Raw genomic sequence first — 14,501 nt, forward strand, 5'->3', positions numbered from 1 at the left:
CATTGCATGTAGCCAAGCTATAGGCCTACTGTTTTAACCCCTGCAAATGACCCACTCTTGTTTGTTTGGTTTGAAACCACCAACACAGATGATTTATACTGTTTTTCTACGAGTATAAATTTGAAATGTGCCTTAATTATAAAACGTTTTAATAATAATAATGGATTACATTTCTATTGATACCCGATACCCAAAACGTGTACAGTAACCATTATTCATTCATACCACATTCACACTGGTGGTGGTAAGTTATGTATGTAGCCACAGCTGCCCTGGGACAGACTGACGGAAGCATGGCTGCCAATGTGCACCAAATGCCCCCTCCGACCACCACCATGATCATTCATACAGGTGTCTTGTCCATGGACACTGCGACAGAGACTGGGAGAGAGTGGGATTCGAACCGCCAACCCTCTGATTATTGGACGACCCGCTCTACCTCCTGAACTACTGCCGTTCTGCAACATGTTGACTTTAAAGACTTGGTGCCATGAGCCTTTCTCATGGCCTCATACCTCTAACATCATCCATTGTTTGTTTTGAGCCATATTATCATGAATTTTAAGCATTTACATGCATATGTGACAGTTTTCCTAAGCTAATGACATGCACCCGTAGTTTAAATAGTGAGAAACTCCATATAACAGTTCACGGATCCAGTTATTAGGGGAGAGGGAGCTGTTTAACATGGGCAGCCTGATACTTTCACCTGTTTTTTTTCTAATGGTGACAAGCAAAGATATCGGACTAAATGGAGCAGAAGAATCCCTTATCCTTGTATTCTCCATGTGTTGAACTGGATTAACAACATTCACACGTTACACTGCAACTCAAGTGTTGCGGGGAGATCATTTCCATCATGTATCAGCATGTTGTGTGTGTCTATACGCTGCCAGCAGTGGTAAACAGTCCGATCCTTCACACTTCTACTCCAGGCTGTGTCCTGGACAGAGGCCAGCAGGGTTAGTGATCCTGTCCCCTCTGCTCCTCTCTCTCCCCCAACAAACTTCATCTTTTTTATTTTCTACCCCCCAGCTTTGAAAGAGGACTACAACCAGAACACACAACACAACAGATTTCAGACAACTAGACTTTCAAACATTTTCCTGTTGAAAGTTGGATTTAAACTTCTGTTCTTTTAGGTTCTGCCTTTTTTTTTTTTTTTGCAGCTTATTTTTCACGTGGGTGTTTTTCGTTCCCTGACTCTGTTTCGTTACGGTCAGACACGATGGCTCTTGGAGTCCTAAATGCACAAGTGAAAAATTCCCTGAGTGGGAGTGCATTTTTTAACCAGGGTTGTATAGAGGAGCCGGAGCCTCCACCTCCGCTCCGCAGCTACCTTTGTTTGACTATTTTCACCTGTTTTTGTCCTGCATACCCCATCAACCTTGTGGCTCTGATCTTCACCATCATGGTAAGCATTTACTGCAAATAACTTGGCCGAGCTGACTGCATCCCCTGAATGTAAATATGCCCTATGCAGAGGTTCTGCTGTGTATTATTTAAGAAAATAATGTGCCAGTGTGAACAGAAACGTGTTTTCTTCGGGGTATTAGATGTGCTTTGGTTACACTGTGCTCGAACATGTTGTGTTGTGAGTGAATATGTTGGACACTAAGATGTAACCCAGTCACACACACCTGCTGCGCCCGTCAAACAAACCTACTTGAGCTTCCATTTTGGAAAATGAAACAAAATTTCCAGGCAGCACAGTGATGATTTAGGCACTCAAGTCAGTGGCCAAACCACAAACTAGACTGTCGACACTGTTCTGTTCCCGGACTGGTAATCTGTCAGCAGACCTGTTACCAGCATGTCAGGAAAAACTATTTAACCATTGAACACTTATGGAAAAGTATCTTCAGAACAGGTTAGAAAGATTTACGTGACACTTTCTATTTTAACAAAATGTTTTCAGTGTGAATAAATCTTAGAGAAATGGCATTACTTGTTTATTTTGCCAAGTTGTTGGAGCAACTGAACTTTTTAAAAGTGAAATCTTATAGTGTTTGTATGTGACAGAGATTTCTTGCTCTCAGTCTAGAAATAGTTATTACCGGGGGGACTATGACGGGTCCCGGCGGCTGGGCAGGAACGCTCTCTACGTTGCTATCGCCTCCCTCATCATCGGCCTTCTCGTCATTGCCATCACCTGCATTGTTCATTTTACCACAGTAAGGCCTCGCCTCCTGTTTCCACACTACTGCTACCACCACCACCACCACAATCACAGTAACCTGCTTTGCTTTCTTTTCTAAACAGAGTTATGAAACTTATAACTTATGCAGCCAGGACGCTCTTATACTGGTGATTGCAACTAAATTAATTTCAGATTGCTGCAGTGCAGATGTGGAGGAGAAGCATGAAAGAGCAGGGTGATATCAAAGTGCATTAATAGAATAATAAATATATAAAAAACTAAACATGTTATGTTTCCATTCACAGTAAATAAAACACTCAGCAACATAGCATCAAACGTTAAGTGTGCACTTAAAATGAAGGTCCTTGGTTTAAAATAATACTCCTCATGTTTCAGATGGATTTTTAGCCGTGCAGTAAAGTGGAGGGACGGAGGAGAGAAATAAGACACTGAACAGGAAGAAGACTGTTGATCTCTGCTCAGAGTCACGTGGATGGTTCAAACCATCTGTCGATGGGAGGACATCGGTCTATACATCACCTCATGTTTCCCCTTCTTTATGTGGACAACCGAGCGCTATTCTCTCAACCTTTCAGGAACGAAATTCATTGATGCTTTGAATTAAAGCGGCAGCTTTCAACCAAGTGTGTGGGGAATCCACAGTTCACAGCAGGGCTTGTTTTATGTATTTTCAATGTTTTCAGCTTTAAATACCGTAATAATAAAAATAATAATCTAAAATAAGTTTGTTAGATACATGTAGTAATGGAAATTATATTTTGTGCTACAAAATGTGTATTATTATTATGATGTTGCATATTGTGGATTTGTGGTAATAATGAAATAACTTTCTATATAACTAATGTGACTTTGTATTAATTATAAACATCTCTAGAAACCTAAAGCTTGCTTCTAAGAACTAGATGTAAATTTGTCCATTTCATTTCCTGTGACTCCTGTTTCAAACATATTCAATATTTTGAATTAGATTAATGGGAGTTTACGAATATGAATACAAACTAATTTATTAATCCCCAAAGGGAAATGAATTTGTCTGTCAGCTTAGAGTTTAATGTTGTGATAATTGTCACAGTTATTTATCCTCTAACCTGAGCCACACCGTGTGAATTGACCAGCGACGGCCTGACTCCAGCCTGGGCCACGGTTTCTCATCAAAGCCATGTTATCAAAGTAAACACAAACTAAACAACTCTCCTGATACACAACACTTGCTGTGTTTTACACCCTCACACCCATTCCTCTTTTTGATGACTCACACATTAAATCATGTTCATGTGTATTATTGTGATTTGACATATGTTGTTTTCTCCCTTATAGCTCAGAGGACCCTGCTTGACCCTTGAACCACAACCTGCTTTGCTGAGTAATTTTCTTGTAGTTTGATATGTCACAGTATATCCCAGGCTAAATATAGCACAGTTCCCAGAGCGTGTCACATGGTCAAGCAAAACTGACCCTGTTGCGAGGTAACATATGAAAAGTGTCATAAAAGGTGGGAGTAAATAAAGTGATGATTCAGACGGGTTCAAGCTGAAGGGTCCTGATCTTGTGTGTGCATTTCATCTCATCTCATAACTCTCACTTCTTTTTTTTTATTGTTGCTGTGTGGACCAACAACACTTTCAGGCTTTTTTCATTCATTTCACAGCTCTCTGTGCTGTAACAATGCGCTTCATGCACACTGAGGACATAACAAATTACGCATACGTGCTCTACATGAAACAAAACGGACTCTATGGGTCCTCATATTTGATTTGCCGTGTGTGTGAACCTTTCCCATCAAACCGATTTTCAGTACGCAGGTGTGATTCAAAGCAGTAGCTCTGATGTAAAAGGCCTGCTGCCAAGTTTCAGCAGTTATTCTAATGCACTTGGACAAATTAGTTTTGGCAGTAATCTTGTACTATTATATCCCATTACTTGAAAGAGAAATGCAGTGTGTTTGTAGTGCCACCCCTTTGATGTCACACCAAAGCCAAACTCAAGGGAAGGAGATGAAAAATGAAATGAGTGCAGGGTTTAGGCGACTTGAAAGCACCTCGTAAGATTATCTAGGGATAAAGGTAGACTTTGTGACAGGGAAGTGATTACCTCACAAAATAATGAAGCTTCTGTGTTTTGAAAACTTCAAATAAACAGAACGTATTAACATAGTTTCCATTCAATATTTCGCATTGAAGGCAGGTCTATTTTTTTTTTTGATTCTTTGCAACGACGGCAGTGAATTATTTTCCTTTCCAGTTCACATTCACAGCATCAGCTCACCTGAAGCTGCGCTGTTGTTGTGTTGGGGAGCCACAATAGATTTAGAAAGCACTCCATGACTCAAATGAAGTGCTCATAACTAGGCCACTCAAACCAGCTGCTTCCATTAGCACCAGAAAGAGCCTCCATGCGAACATATCCCATGACACATTCCTCTCAGGGAGCAGCAGTTTGATCCAGTTTGCATAAATGAAAGAGGATAACTGTGGGAACGATGCACAGGCAGGGCCAGGATACATAAACATGCATTTACCTGAAGCCATGACGCTAAAACGTCCTCAAGGATTCACTTATCCACAACAAACAAAATATCTTCCTCAATGTTACACTTTTTTAAGATACTGACTTTGTCTTTGTTTCATTAAAGCTGCATTAATTGACCTTGCTGGAGCAAGCTGTAAACACAAGATAGACGTACTACTGCCTTAAAGAACTCCTGCGGGAAGGTGTTTGCAAAGCATTTACACATCCAACAGATACGGAGCAACATTAACATTCATTTAGAGTTTTGTTTCTGTCTGACTAGAGAAGGCGAGTCTTTTTTATTCTGCTTTTCATTTCCACCAACAACTACGAAAACGTATCTGGTCCTGTTGCTGCTAAAGGTTCAACCAGCGAGCGGAAACAAGTGCTCACGAGGGCTGTGAGCGTGAACCAAAGCGGTAAAAAAAATGCTAGCTTGAAAACCAAAACAAAGAGCTGAAAGATGCTAAAACACTCCATAGAGAAGTTTGATGATAGTTCATTAAATGACAGTGACCAAATTCACTAACACTGTTCAGAAATGGCCGTTTGTCCTGTTTGTCGCGCCTCCTTCCACGAGTTGCCGCGAGTTTACCTGAGTAAGGAAAACGAATTTGATTGGTCGTTATGGTGTGTGTATGTGCGTGTGTGCGAGTGTGTTTAGCTAACGTAGCTAACTGTTAGCTCGTAGGTTTGCTACGTTATAGCTTGCTAACTTAGCTAGCGAGGCTAAGATTTTTCTCAGACGTTGATGGATGAAGGATCTAATATCAGTGGCTGATGAATCGTGAGCAACGTGATGCATAACTTGTGCGCCTGCATTATCCAATGCGGAAAAAAATACCCCACTTTCACCTCGGATTTACTCGAAAATAGAATTTTGCGCAAAGTTTGGGCTACATCATCTGATGAATGAATGATTACACTAATGTTAAGACCCATAGTGGGCTCAAAATCAATTTTCTTTTCTGAATACCTTCAAGTGTCTACACACAACGTGATCATTGCAGTTATATTTTATTGTGACATATAGGCTATTACCACCCATATGGGCCGACAGGATGACTCAGCGCCGCTAATGTTTGCTGCTGTTAATGCAGTGGGTCAGTGAATACATCAGTTAGTCATCTGAGAAAACTGTCAGCACATATTTGTAGCTGTCAGTTGCTAAAGCTGCGTCTCCCTCTGTAGTTAAATGTGTTGAGTTGAGTAATTTGACGTGCACATGTACACTTACATTACTCACGTTGACTCATATCACTGTCCATGCAAAGTGGTGCTCACCACAGATGATAATAACTGTTTTATTGGATGGTTGTCAAGAGAAAACCTGGTTATTGTGTTGATGTAAAAGAATTTGATCAGTCTTGGTGTGATATGCTAATGACATTAGCTCAACCCTGCATTGTTTTAATGATGTTTCTGTTCAGTGTGATACAGTGAATTCACTGTAGCCTATCATGGAGAGTAAACTGTAAGAAGTTTGTGTCTGACCTGCTGTAATTTGTCCTTCCTGACAGGACTGACCTTTGAAAACATGGAAGAAAAATCATTGGCACAAACTGGGTCACGACTGAGGGACCTGCACATTAGAACAGTATGGATGATCCATCTTGTAGTGCATATTGTCATCGTACAAATAACAATAATCAGTTGCACACTTTTTATTTGTTCAAAATGTAGCTAACATGGATATTTTGTGTTTAATCATAGGACCAATATGCTTGGTTTATGCAAATGTAACTTTATTGTACATTAATCAAAGATAATGACATATATTGCCTAGATCTATTCCTGAAAGGCCACGCTGCATTTGGCATAAAAAATATGCTAAAATAATAACACGATGGTGTGATTCAAGAGGTAACTGTGAGCAAAGACGGTTTAGCTCGAGACTGCAGATGATTCATTTCCAGAAACTGATTCAAACTATGGACTGGGCCAAAGGCCAATTTAACAGAATGTGCAACAACAACAGTGTCAAAAGATGCTCAGTTTTGTATTTAAAAAGAGAGAGAGAAACATGTTGTGTGAATTTTCCACAACATAAATATTTAGAAAAACGAGAACAACAATCACAAATCAAACCATATTTTAAAAAATAGCTGCAAAGTGCAAACACAGTGAGTCAGTGAATCTTTACATATATTACCATATACACAGGTCAATGCTAAGTTTCTTCAGGTTCATTTGCAGTCCCTGAACTCTCCGTGACATGCAAATCCAACGAAAGACTCAAGTTATGTCATGGAAGAACAGAGGGATGTAAGTTGACGTGTCTTTCTGTGAAAGCAGAACATTTGTCAGCAGATCTGAATGCACGGTGAAGACCTTGACGGAAACTTTAATCTGAAAAAATAACTTGTCAGACTGTCAACATTAAAAGCAGTTGGGTGCTAATCAAACTCGAGCTTCTGCAGCTGTCTAAATCTGTAAGTAAAATAAGTTTAACGAAAAGCTTTCCCGCCCACAGCTTCTCACTTCTCCTCTCAGTGAATTTAATAATCATTTCACAGGTGCGTGGATTTAGATTTGTGGCAAACAGACGACAGATGAAAGTGTTGCCGCTGCTGCAGGTGTGTGCAGCTATTTCCTTTCTTTTCATGCTCTTCTTCCATCTTTGCTCCCGCTCATGAATATACGTGTCTGCACTCTGCAGTCACATGTTGTGGGAGCTAACAGAGTAACAGTGTGTCTTGTACATGGCCAAAGTGCTGCTTCTCTGCTTCTCACCTGACATATGAAATCCTGAAACTTTGATCTGTTTGTTGAGAGTTGTGTACATACAGGCATAACTGTCACATACTGTCATTTTACCCCTGGCACATGTTGTCTCTCTGTTACATGTCGGTTTCTGTGGTTAGTCTACGACGTAACTGATGGCTTTAAATGTTCCTAATGAAAATAAGGTCTAACAGTACTACAGTAGGCTGTGTCTGCTGCTGTGCTCCCACAGTCCCAGAGTAAAGCTGCAGATGCTTGGTCTTTCCTGTGAAGCCCTAAGATGTTTCCCAAAGTCATAGTTTCACCCTGAAATTGTTTCTGCACTGCCAGTAATAATATTTCCGGCCTGTAGAGGGGCCTCAAGCAAAATGGTCCAGGGAGTCCCTGATAGCTGCTGCCTTCCATTAAGTTAAAGAGTAAACAGATTTAGGTATAAATACTCTGTCTATATTAGTTTTAAAACAAATGAAACCCACATATCCAACAGTTCTTTTTGTACAGAACACACAAGAAGCTATTTCTATGAGCAACTGAAAGAAATGCCAACACAAGCTGGTTGCCTGGACAAAAAAACCCCTCATCTCCCATCTCCCTGGTTGTGCATTTACAAGTGTAAAATTACAACCACAATGAACAGAAACTTAACATACGGATCAATAAATTAAAAATATTATTCCAAATATGTTAACGTTAAATGGTAAAATGGTAAAACATATACTGTAATGGGTAAAAGAGGTGTTGCTATTGCCAGTCTCACTGCTGCAATCAACCACAGTCAATTTGAGAAACGATTTCCGATTAACTTGTGAAAACCTATATTATCTTTCTGGTTACAGTTTAATGTGTTTGTTTTTTTGTCTTGTTGTCATGGAGATATTAACAGAGCCACCTTGTTCTGTAAAATACCAGAGTTGCACAGAGTTAACAGTAAAATTAGGTTTCTGTCTATTTCACCTGCAGCTGTAACACCACTAATCCTGTTATTGTCTGTGCACTTTGGTTTAACTTTAGATTAGAAATTTTCATTTAGATTTAAACCAAACTTATACTTATTACTTTGGGGGAAATTAATACGTGACTTTGGACTGTAGAGAGTCGGTGAACATCTGTTTTTTAAATTAAAAAAACAAAAACAAAGTATCCCAGGAGAGAGATCATTGTGAAGCACCGCAAATCGAACAGAGGCCTCATATGAAAACAATGTAGAGGTTTCATTTGCAACAGAACATTATCTCCTGGTGGAACAAAGTGTACACTCCCCAAATACTGCTATAATAACTTTTTCTCTCTTTGCTTTGTGTGGTACTATTCAGTCCTACAGGCATCGCTGTGCTTAGGTCACACTGAACACAGCTCCTGTGATAAAGTTACACACCTGAAACCCACCACACCCCTCGTACACTGAGACTATTCATGTGAGAAGCTAAACTAGTCCTGTGTCCCGCTATAAAGTTGTTTGACACTACAGTCTAGTTGTGACTCTCAAATCCCACACAGCATGAAGTTGTAGTCTTCAAATAACACCTGATGGGTTTCAGGGCTCTTTACGAACCGAGTATTAAACCCCAAAGGGTAGATAATTAGCACGGCTGTAGGTTGCTGCAGTGGGACTGGAGAAAACAAGAGAAACATCAATAAACAGTGGGGAAAATAAGTATTGAACGCGTCAGTAGACTTGCATGGTGAGCATGCCGTTTTTTACAACTGTACCTGCTAATTGCAGGTCTCTCTAAAGCTCTCTGTCAGTGATCCTTGGCTCTTGGACAACTCTTCTTAGTTTTCTTTTGACTCTGTCAGAAATAATGTTCTTTTTTGTTCCAGATAACGGCACTAACGGATGAAACAGTGCATTCAGACACATCTGTAACCGCTGCCATCAGTATTTTCTGCAACATACGTTTCTGAAGGTCTTGAGAGAGCTCTTTGCTTTTCCCCATCATGAGACGCCTCGTGTGACACCTTGATGATGAGAAACCTTTTTATAGGCGTCAACTGGTCTAAACCAGCTGATATTACTTTGCACTGGTAGGGGACAGGATTACTTTCTAAATACTGACAGACTCCAGCTGCTTTCTTGGCTTTCCAAACCTTTTTGCACCTCCTTTTCTTCATGTGTTCTATACTTATTCTCTGTGTCATTCCCCTTTATTACATATTACTTTAATTTAATTAATTTCTTTGTATATGTGCATTACTTGGGTTGTTGCCGACATCTGGTGAAAATTTCATGTCAATAGCTCTATTAGAAATATATTTTCTGAGAAAAATGTTGACGAGTTCAGTACTTATTTTCCCCCGCTGTATATATAGAAATGATGTAAACAATAACAGAGCCTAAACAGACAAGGATGAAGTTCCGGCTTTAGAAACTGTATGAACTTGTTTTGACTTTGGGTGTTACTGTTTTTAGGAACTACAATGCTTAAGCCTTGATTTGGGCTCCTCTCATAATAGCTCAGTCTGCCTCCCTCTGTTCTCCGGTCCTGTGTCGAACAGCTGAAATAATTTTCACGTCCATACTATGCTCTGCAACGAGAGGCGGAAGTCATTGTTTTGTCTGACAGCCGGCTTTGCTTGTTCCCTGTAACAACCTCCAACCCCCCCCCTCCACCCCTCCACCCCTCCTGTCTGCAGCAGGAGCCCTGTGTAATTACATCCAAGCCGCTTCCCTCTCTCCCCTACGCTTGATATCACTGCTGACATCCACTAGCACAGCCCCTCCTCTGTCTCTCTCTCTCTCTCTTGGTGTTGCCTCTGCCATTGGAGAGCTCCTCTCACAAACAAGTGTGCAGCCCTGCCTCGTCTTCAGTTGAGCGTGTAGTGCAGCAGAGCAGATGGAGGAAGAGAGGACGAGGGTGAGGGGGGGGGGGCACAGACGGAGGAGAGAACAGGACAGGGCATAGTAGTAGGCAGCTGAAGTGTTGTGCATGTGAACAAAAGGTGGAGAAAAAGAAGATGGTGTGTGGGATATTCATGAAGAAGACAAACTGCTGCTTGAGTCTGTGAGGTAAGTGTGCAGCTAGCATGAGTCTGAGACTTTGCTTTGGCATGTGACAGCACATCAAATTCAAAAGTCTTAGCATCTTGGTGAGTTGACGGTAACATCCAGACAAACATGAAAGATGCTTCTCTACAGGATTGAAGGCAACCTGAGCCTCTCGAAATGTGACATAATTACATCGCGAGTTTGTTGGATGAAACACAGGAGACATCTCTGGTTGTGATTGTTGTATCTTCAGACTCTCAGGGGGAAGTTTTTAGTCTCCTGAGAGTGAAGGAGCAGAAGCCTCTTTCCATCGAGTATTAGAAATGCCGCACAAAAAAAGCCAGATCAAAAAGGCTCTGTGACTTTTTTTCAAATCCAGCTGTCACACTCTGTGGGTTTTCCCCAACGCTGCAAAACCCAAACGCTCCTATCTCTGCTCTGCTGCAGCTTTGCCTTATCTCAACTGCTTTGCATGTTAAGAAGTCACTGCAAACTGTTGCCTTAACTGACATCATTGATTCCAAGTTACACTGTTAATTAATTACACTGGTGTTAATTGTGATCAAAATGACAATTTCATATTCTTCTCTTCCAAATCCAAGTTGTTCCAAACGCAGCAACTCATCAAGTCCTCTGATTTAGCTGGATGGTTGTTGGATGTGTTTAAATAATTAGACTTGATAATCACTCCCCACGTAAACACTATTCACTGACTGTAGCATAAGTTGATCACACTGCAACTGCTATTCCAATGTAAATTTATGGATATGCTAATTTACTAAATGGGAAAATAATGGGAGTGAATTTTCAATCCAGTTCTTGATATTGTTCCCTGCATTAGCATATGGTCCATCTGTACTGCAGATGTTAATTTGCAGGATTACGAGAAAAAATGAGCATCTCTAGTGTGCAGGAGTATATGTGGAGGAGTGGGAAGGTGGATACGAAACAAAATTCAAGCAAGTGTCTGATTTGTTGCTGGATTTTGTCTTATTTTGGTGAATCAAAGTACACGGTGCAAGGCGTAGTTACACTTGAACTGTGTAGTTAAAACATGTAGTGCACTAGTTGCACAGAGAAAAGAGGATGGGATAAGGAGAAATCCATTATCATACATTATCATACGTCATACATTATCCGTGGGTGGGCTAGGAATTTTTTTGAGGCCAGTAACAATCGTAGGCATTGACACTGTCGCTTCAGAAGCAGTAAATACCAGTTGTGGAGTTGAGGGTCCAGATTTTTATAGAGGAAAACACATTCTTGTGTGTGACGTGCAGAGTTGTATGTGCGAACATACAGCAGCCTATGGATATTGTGCGGTGATTTTGCAACCGTGGCTGTATAAAATTGGACAAAGCTACCCGCGGTGGATGTGGTGTGCATAATTGTGCTTTGAAAATGCACATTACTCCAATTACAAACTACACATGCAGCGTATATCTTCTGCCTTCAGGTGGCTGTACTCTGCTGGAGGGAAAAAGCCTTCACACAGACTACAACAGATGCTGCTAAGAATGAGCTTATCGTCGTTGCCAGAGGTGGCCAACCATCATGGCTGAATGAATTTAGTTGCACCATGTGGGCATGAGATAAACACAAACAATGAAGCTTCTAAACTTGGAACACAAAAATGGCCACAAAATGAGCTAATAATAATGTCGGATTTGTATTTTTTTTTTGTTGTATTTTCAATTTTACAATTAGTCAAAGTGGCAAAACTTTTGGGCCCCTGGGGTTCTGGAGCCATATGGTGAGTTACTCTATTCGCCAACAACGTGCCACCTGACTCTAGGTTTTCGTTCCAAACCAAAAACTCCAGTGACTGATGAGTGCTTCAAGCAGAGCAGGAGAAGTCATTAGTGAAATCACCTGCTGTCATGGACTGGAATGAAAACCTGCAGCTTGTTGACACATGGTCGTCAAATGTCAGTTCTCTTTTATGCTGTTGTAACTTATTAAAAATAGATTTTATAACCTGTGCGTTTGAGAATTAGAATTACAAATGACCTGAAGTTTTTCATTTTGGTCACAGAGAATTGATTGTCGCGCGCACCGTAAAATTCTTTGACCGGCGCAAGACAGACTCATGTTTTCATTCATCAATAATTAAAGTCAAAGGTTCAAAGAGGTTCAGTAGTTACCGTCATAGTTCCGACCATAAACGGCGATTCAGCTGCGTTATTCTCATTAAGGAAACGCTGGTCGGCTCGACCAGCATTTCCGCCACCACTAATAATAACAAAATAACGATAGAGACCGAACGATATATTTATCGAAAATGGGCTCATTAACAAGTGTGGGTAGCGGAGATTCATCCACATTAACGTGAGACTTTTTTATAACCGAATAGAAACTCCTCGTTGTCCCTTTAATGTTGATATGTAATATTTACAAAGAGTGGTTTGTTAACAGACTGACACACACCTTCCTCCTATGTTCTATTTTGAACTCTGCTTGTGTTCATTTTTTTTGCTAATTGTTCTATTTGTTCCTCTTTTACAGACACTGGGCGGAATTTACCGGAACTGCAAGCAGTGTTTTGATAGTGCAGACTGCTGTGAAATCAGCATTGCCAGAAAGCGGCGCGAGGCTCATCTGTATGGCAGAGTGGTGGTGTGTCACCTTAAAAGAAACTAAAAAGAAAAACAGAGCCCTGAGGAGTAAACATTCATCTCTGCAGCGAGAGGCACGGGCAGACTTTGCTGTAGCTGTTTGATCTAAATATTCACAAAAAACCAAATGTGCACAGTGCCAAGGAACACTTTCCCTGCCACAGTTGTAAAATATATTGATATCTCTGCCACATAATGCGCACAACCTGGGGACATCTATAATCATAACCCTTTGGATTCGAGTCTCTACTTTTAAAGTCAAGACATACGTAATGCTCAGTCTCACTCAATCCCTGATAATGAACTGAGAACAACATGGAACCAACTTAAAGTTTTGTATCCAAGTTGATCCACAGTGGACGCAGCAGTCCGGTCTTCATTATGGAATCTGAAGAGGGCACCACAGGCCTGTCCACAGCTGCTCTGGTGGCCATAGCCTGCAACACATTTGTTGCCATCCTCCTCCTTCTCCTTTGTCTAATCCTCTACCGCGCCTGCAGAGTCCCCTCTAACCCCGAGATGCAGCCGGTGCTGGCTCCCAGCGAAGGAGCCACCCAGAAGATGAACGAGCACAAGTACCTGCTGACCTCCTGACTGCAGTGGGATGAGTCAAATGTAGCAACGAACGACGGCCACGGCGCGCTCCTCGACAAGAGAGGGGGGGCGCCGAGGGGAGCGCTGGGACCGACTGCAAGCAATAATCTGGCTTGTCCTTCATGGCTTTTTTAAGAGACAGCTGCCAATCTGACAGCAGAAGTGACTGTTGCCTCACTGAGATAGGCGAGGATAAAATGTGGTGGGAGAGAGAAAACTATTTTTAAGCAGCCAGCCATCACATGTCAGATCTTGCCCTTGGTTTGAAAGCGCATGGAGGGATGCCAGTGTGAATGTATACACAGACAAGCCTGAAGAAAAAAGGACACGACCACAGGGATGAATGCAGGTTAGACAGAGACTGACAGAGAGGAATGATCGGTACACAAAGAGCGGCTGGCCTGTTGTTGGAGGTTTCTAAATATATCCTCTTATTTCATACTCCCTCCTGCAAAAAAAAAAAAAAAGAGAAAACCAATCTATTGCTCAGAACAGGGACTTGAGCTTGTGTGAAGTGTGTGTGTCATTGTCACTCATAAATACCAGCGATCTGTGAGGCACAGCGCCTTGCTGAGGGTGTTACGTAAGGACTAGAGAGGCTTAGTTGAGATTTGTGTCCTCTTCAATACGGCCCTTACACTGACATCTGCTTGTGTCTGTGATGGCCCACTCACTCTGGACTGAATCACAGGCCACTAACCTACATACGGATTAATCATATGGATCCTTCATGTTGACCCATGTCCCACAACAAATGATCCAAACCTAGGCATTTAACCTGGATCACTGTAACTGCAACATCTCAACGACTCAATGGGGACATTCAATGGTTTTGAAAGATTTTAGGATAGTGTTTTAAACCCTCCACTAAGCATAGAGCAAGATTAGAATTATAATTTATTTTGACTTTAAT

The 14,501-nt window shown here is 41.2% G+C and overlaps 1 protein-coding gene across 1 annotated transcript; it reads left to right on the forward strand.

The window, feature by feature from the left end:
• Nucleotides 1–1,012: 1,012 nt before the first annotated feature.
• On the forward strand, nt 1,013–2,840 carry LOC146987057 (transmembrane protein 233). Its single transcript, XM_085776035.1, has 3 exons — nt 1,013–1,414; nt 2,040–2,174; nt 2,537–2,840. The coding sequence occupies exons 1-3, from the start codon at nt 1,229–1,231 to the stop codon at nt 2,546–2,548; spliced, it is 333 nt and encodes a 110-aa protein (XP_085632161.1). The 5' UTR covers nt 1,013–1,228; the 3' UTR covers nt 2,549–2,840.
• The last annotated feature ends 11,661 nt before the right edge of the window (nt 2,841–14,501 follow it).

Source organism: Trachurus japonicus, chromosome 5 (assembly GCF_045865225.1).
Source record: "Trachurus japonicus isolate A0001 chromosome 5, Traja_1.0".
NCBI classification, from domain to species: Eukaryota; Metazoa; Chordata; class Actinopteri; order Carangiformes; family Carangidae; genus Trachurus; species Trachurus japonicus.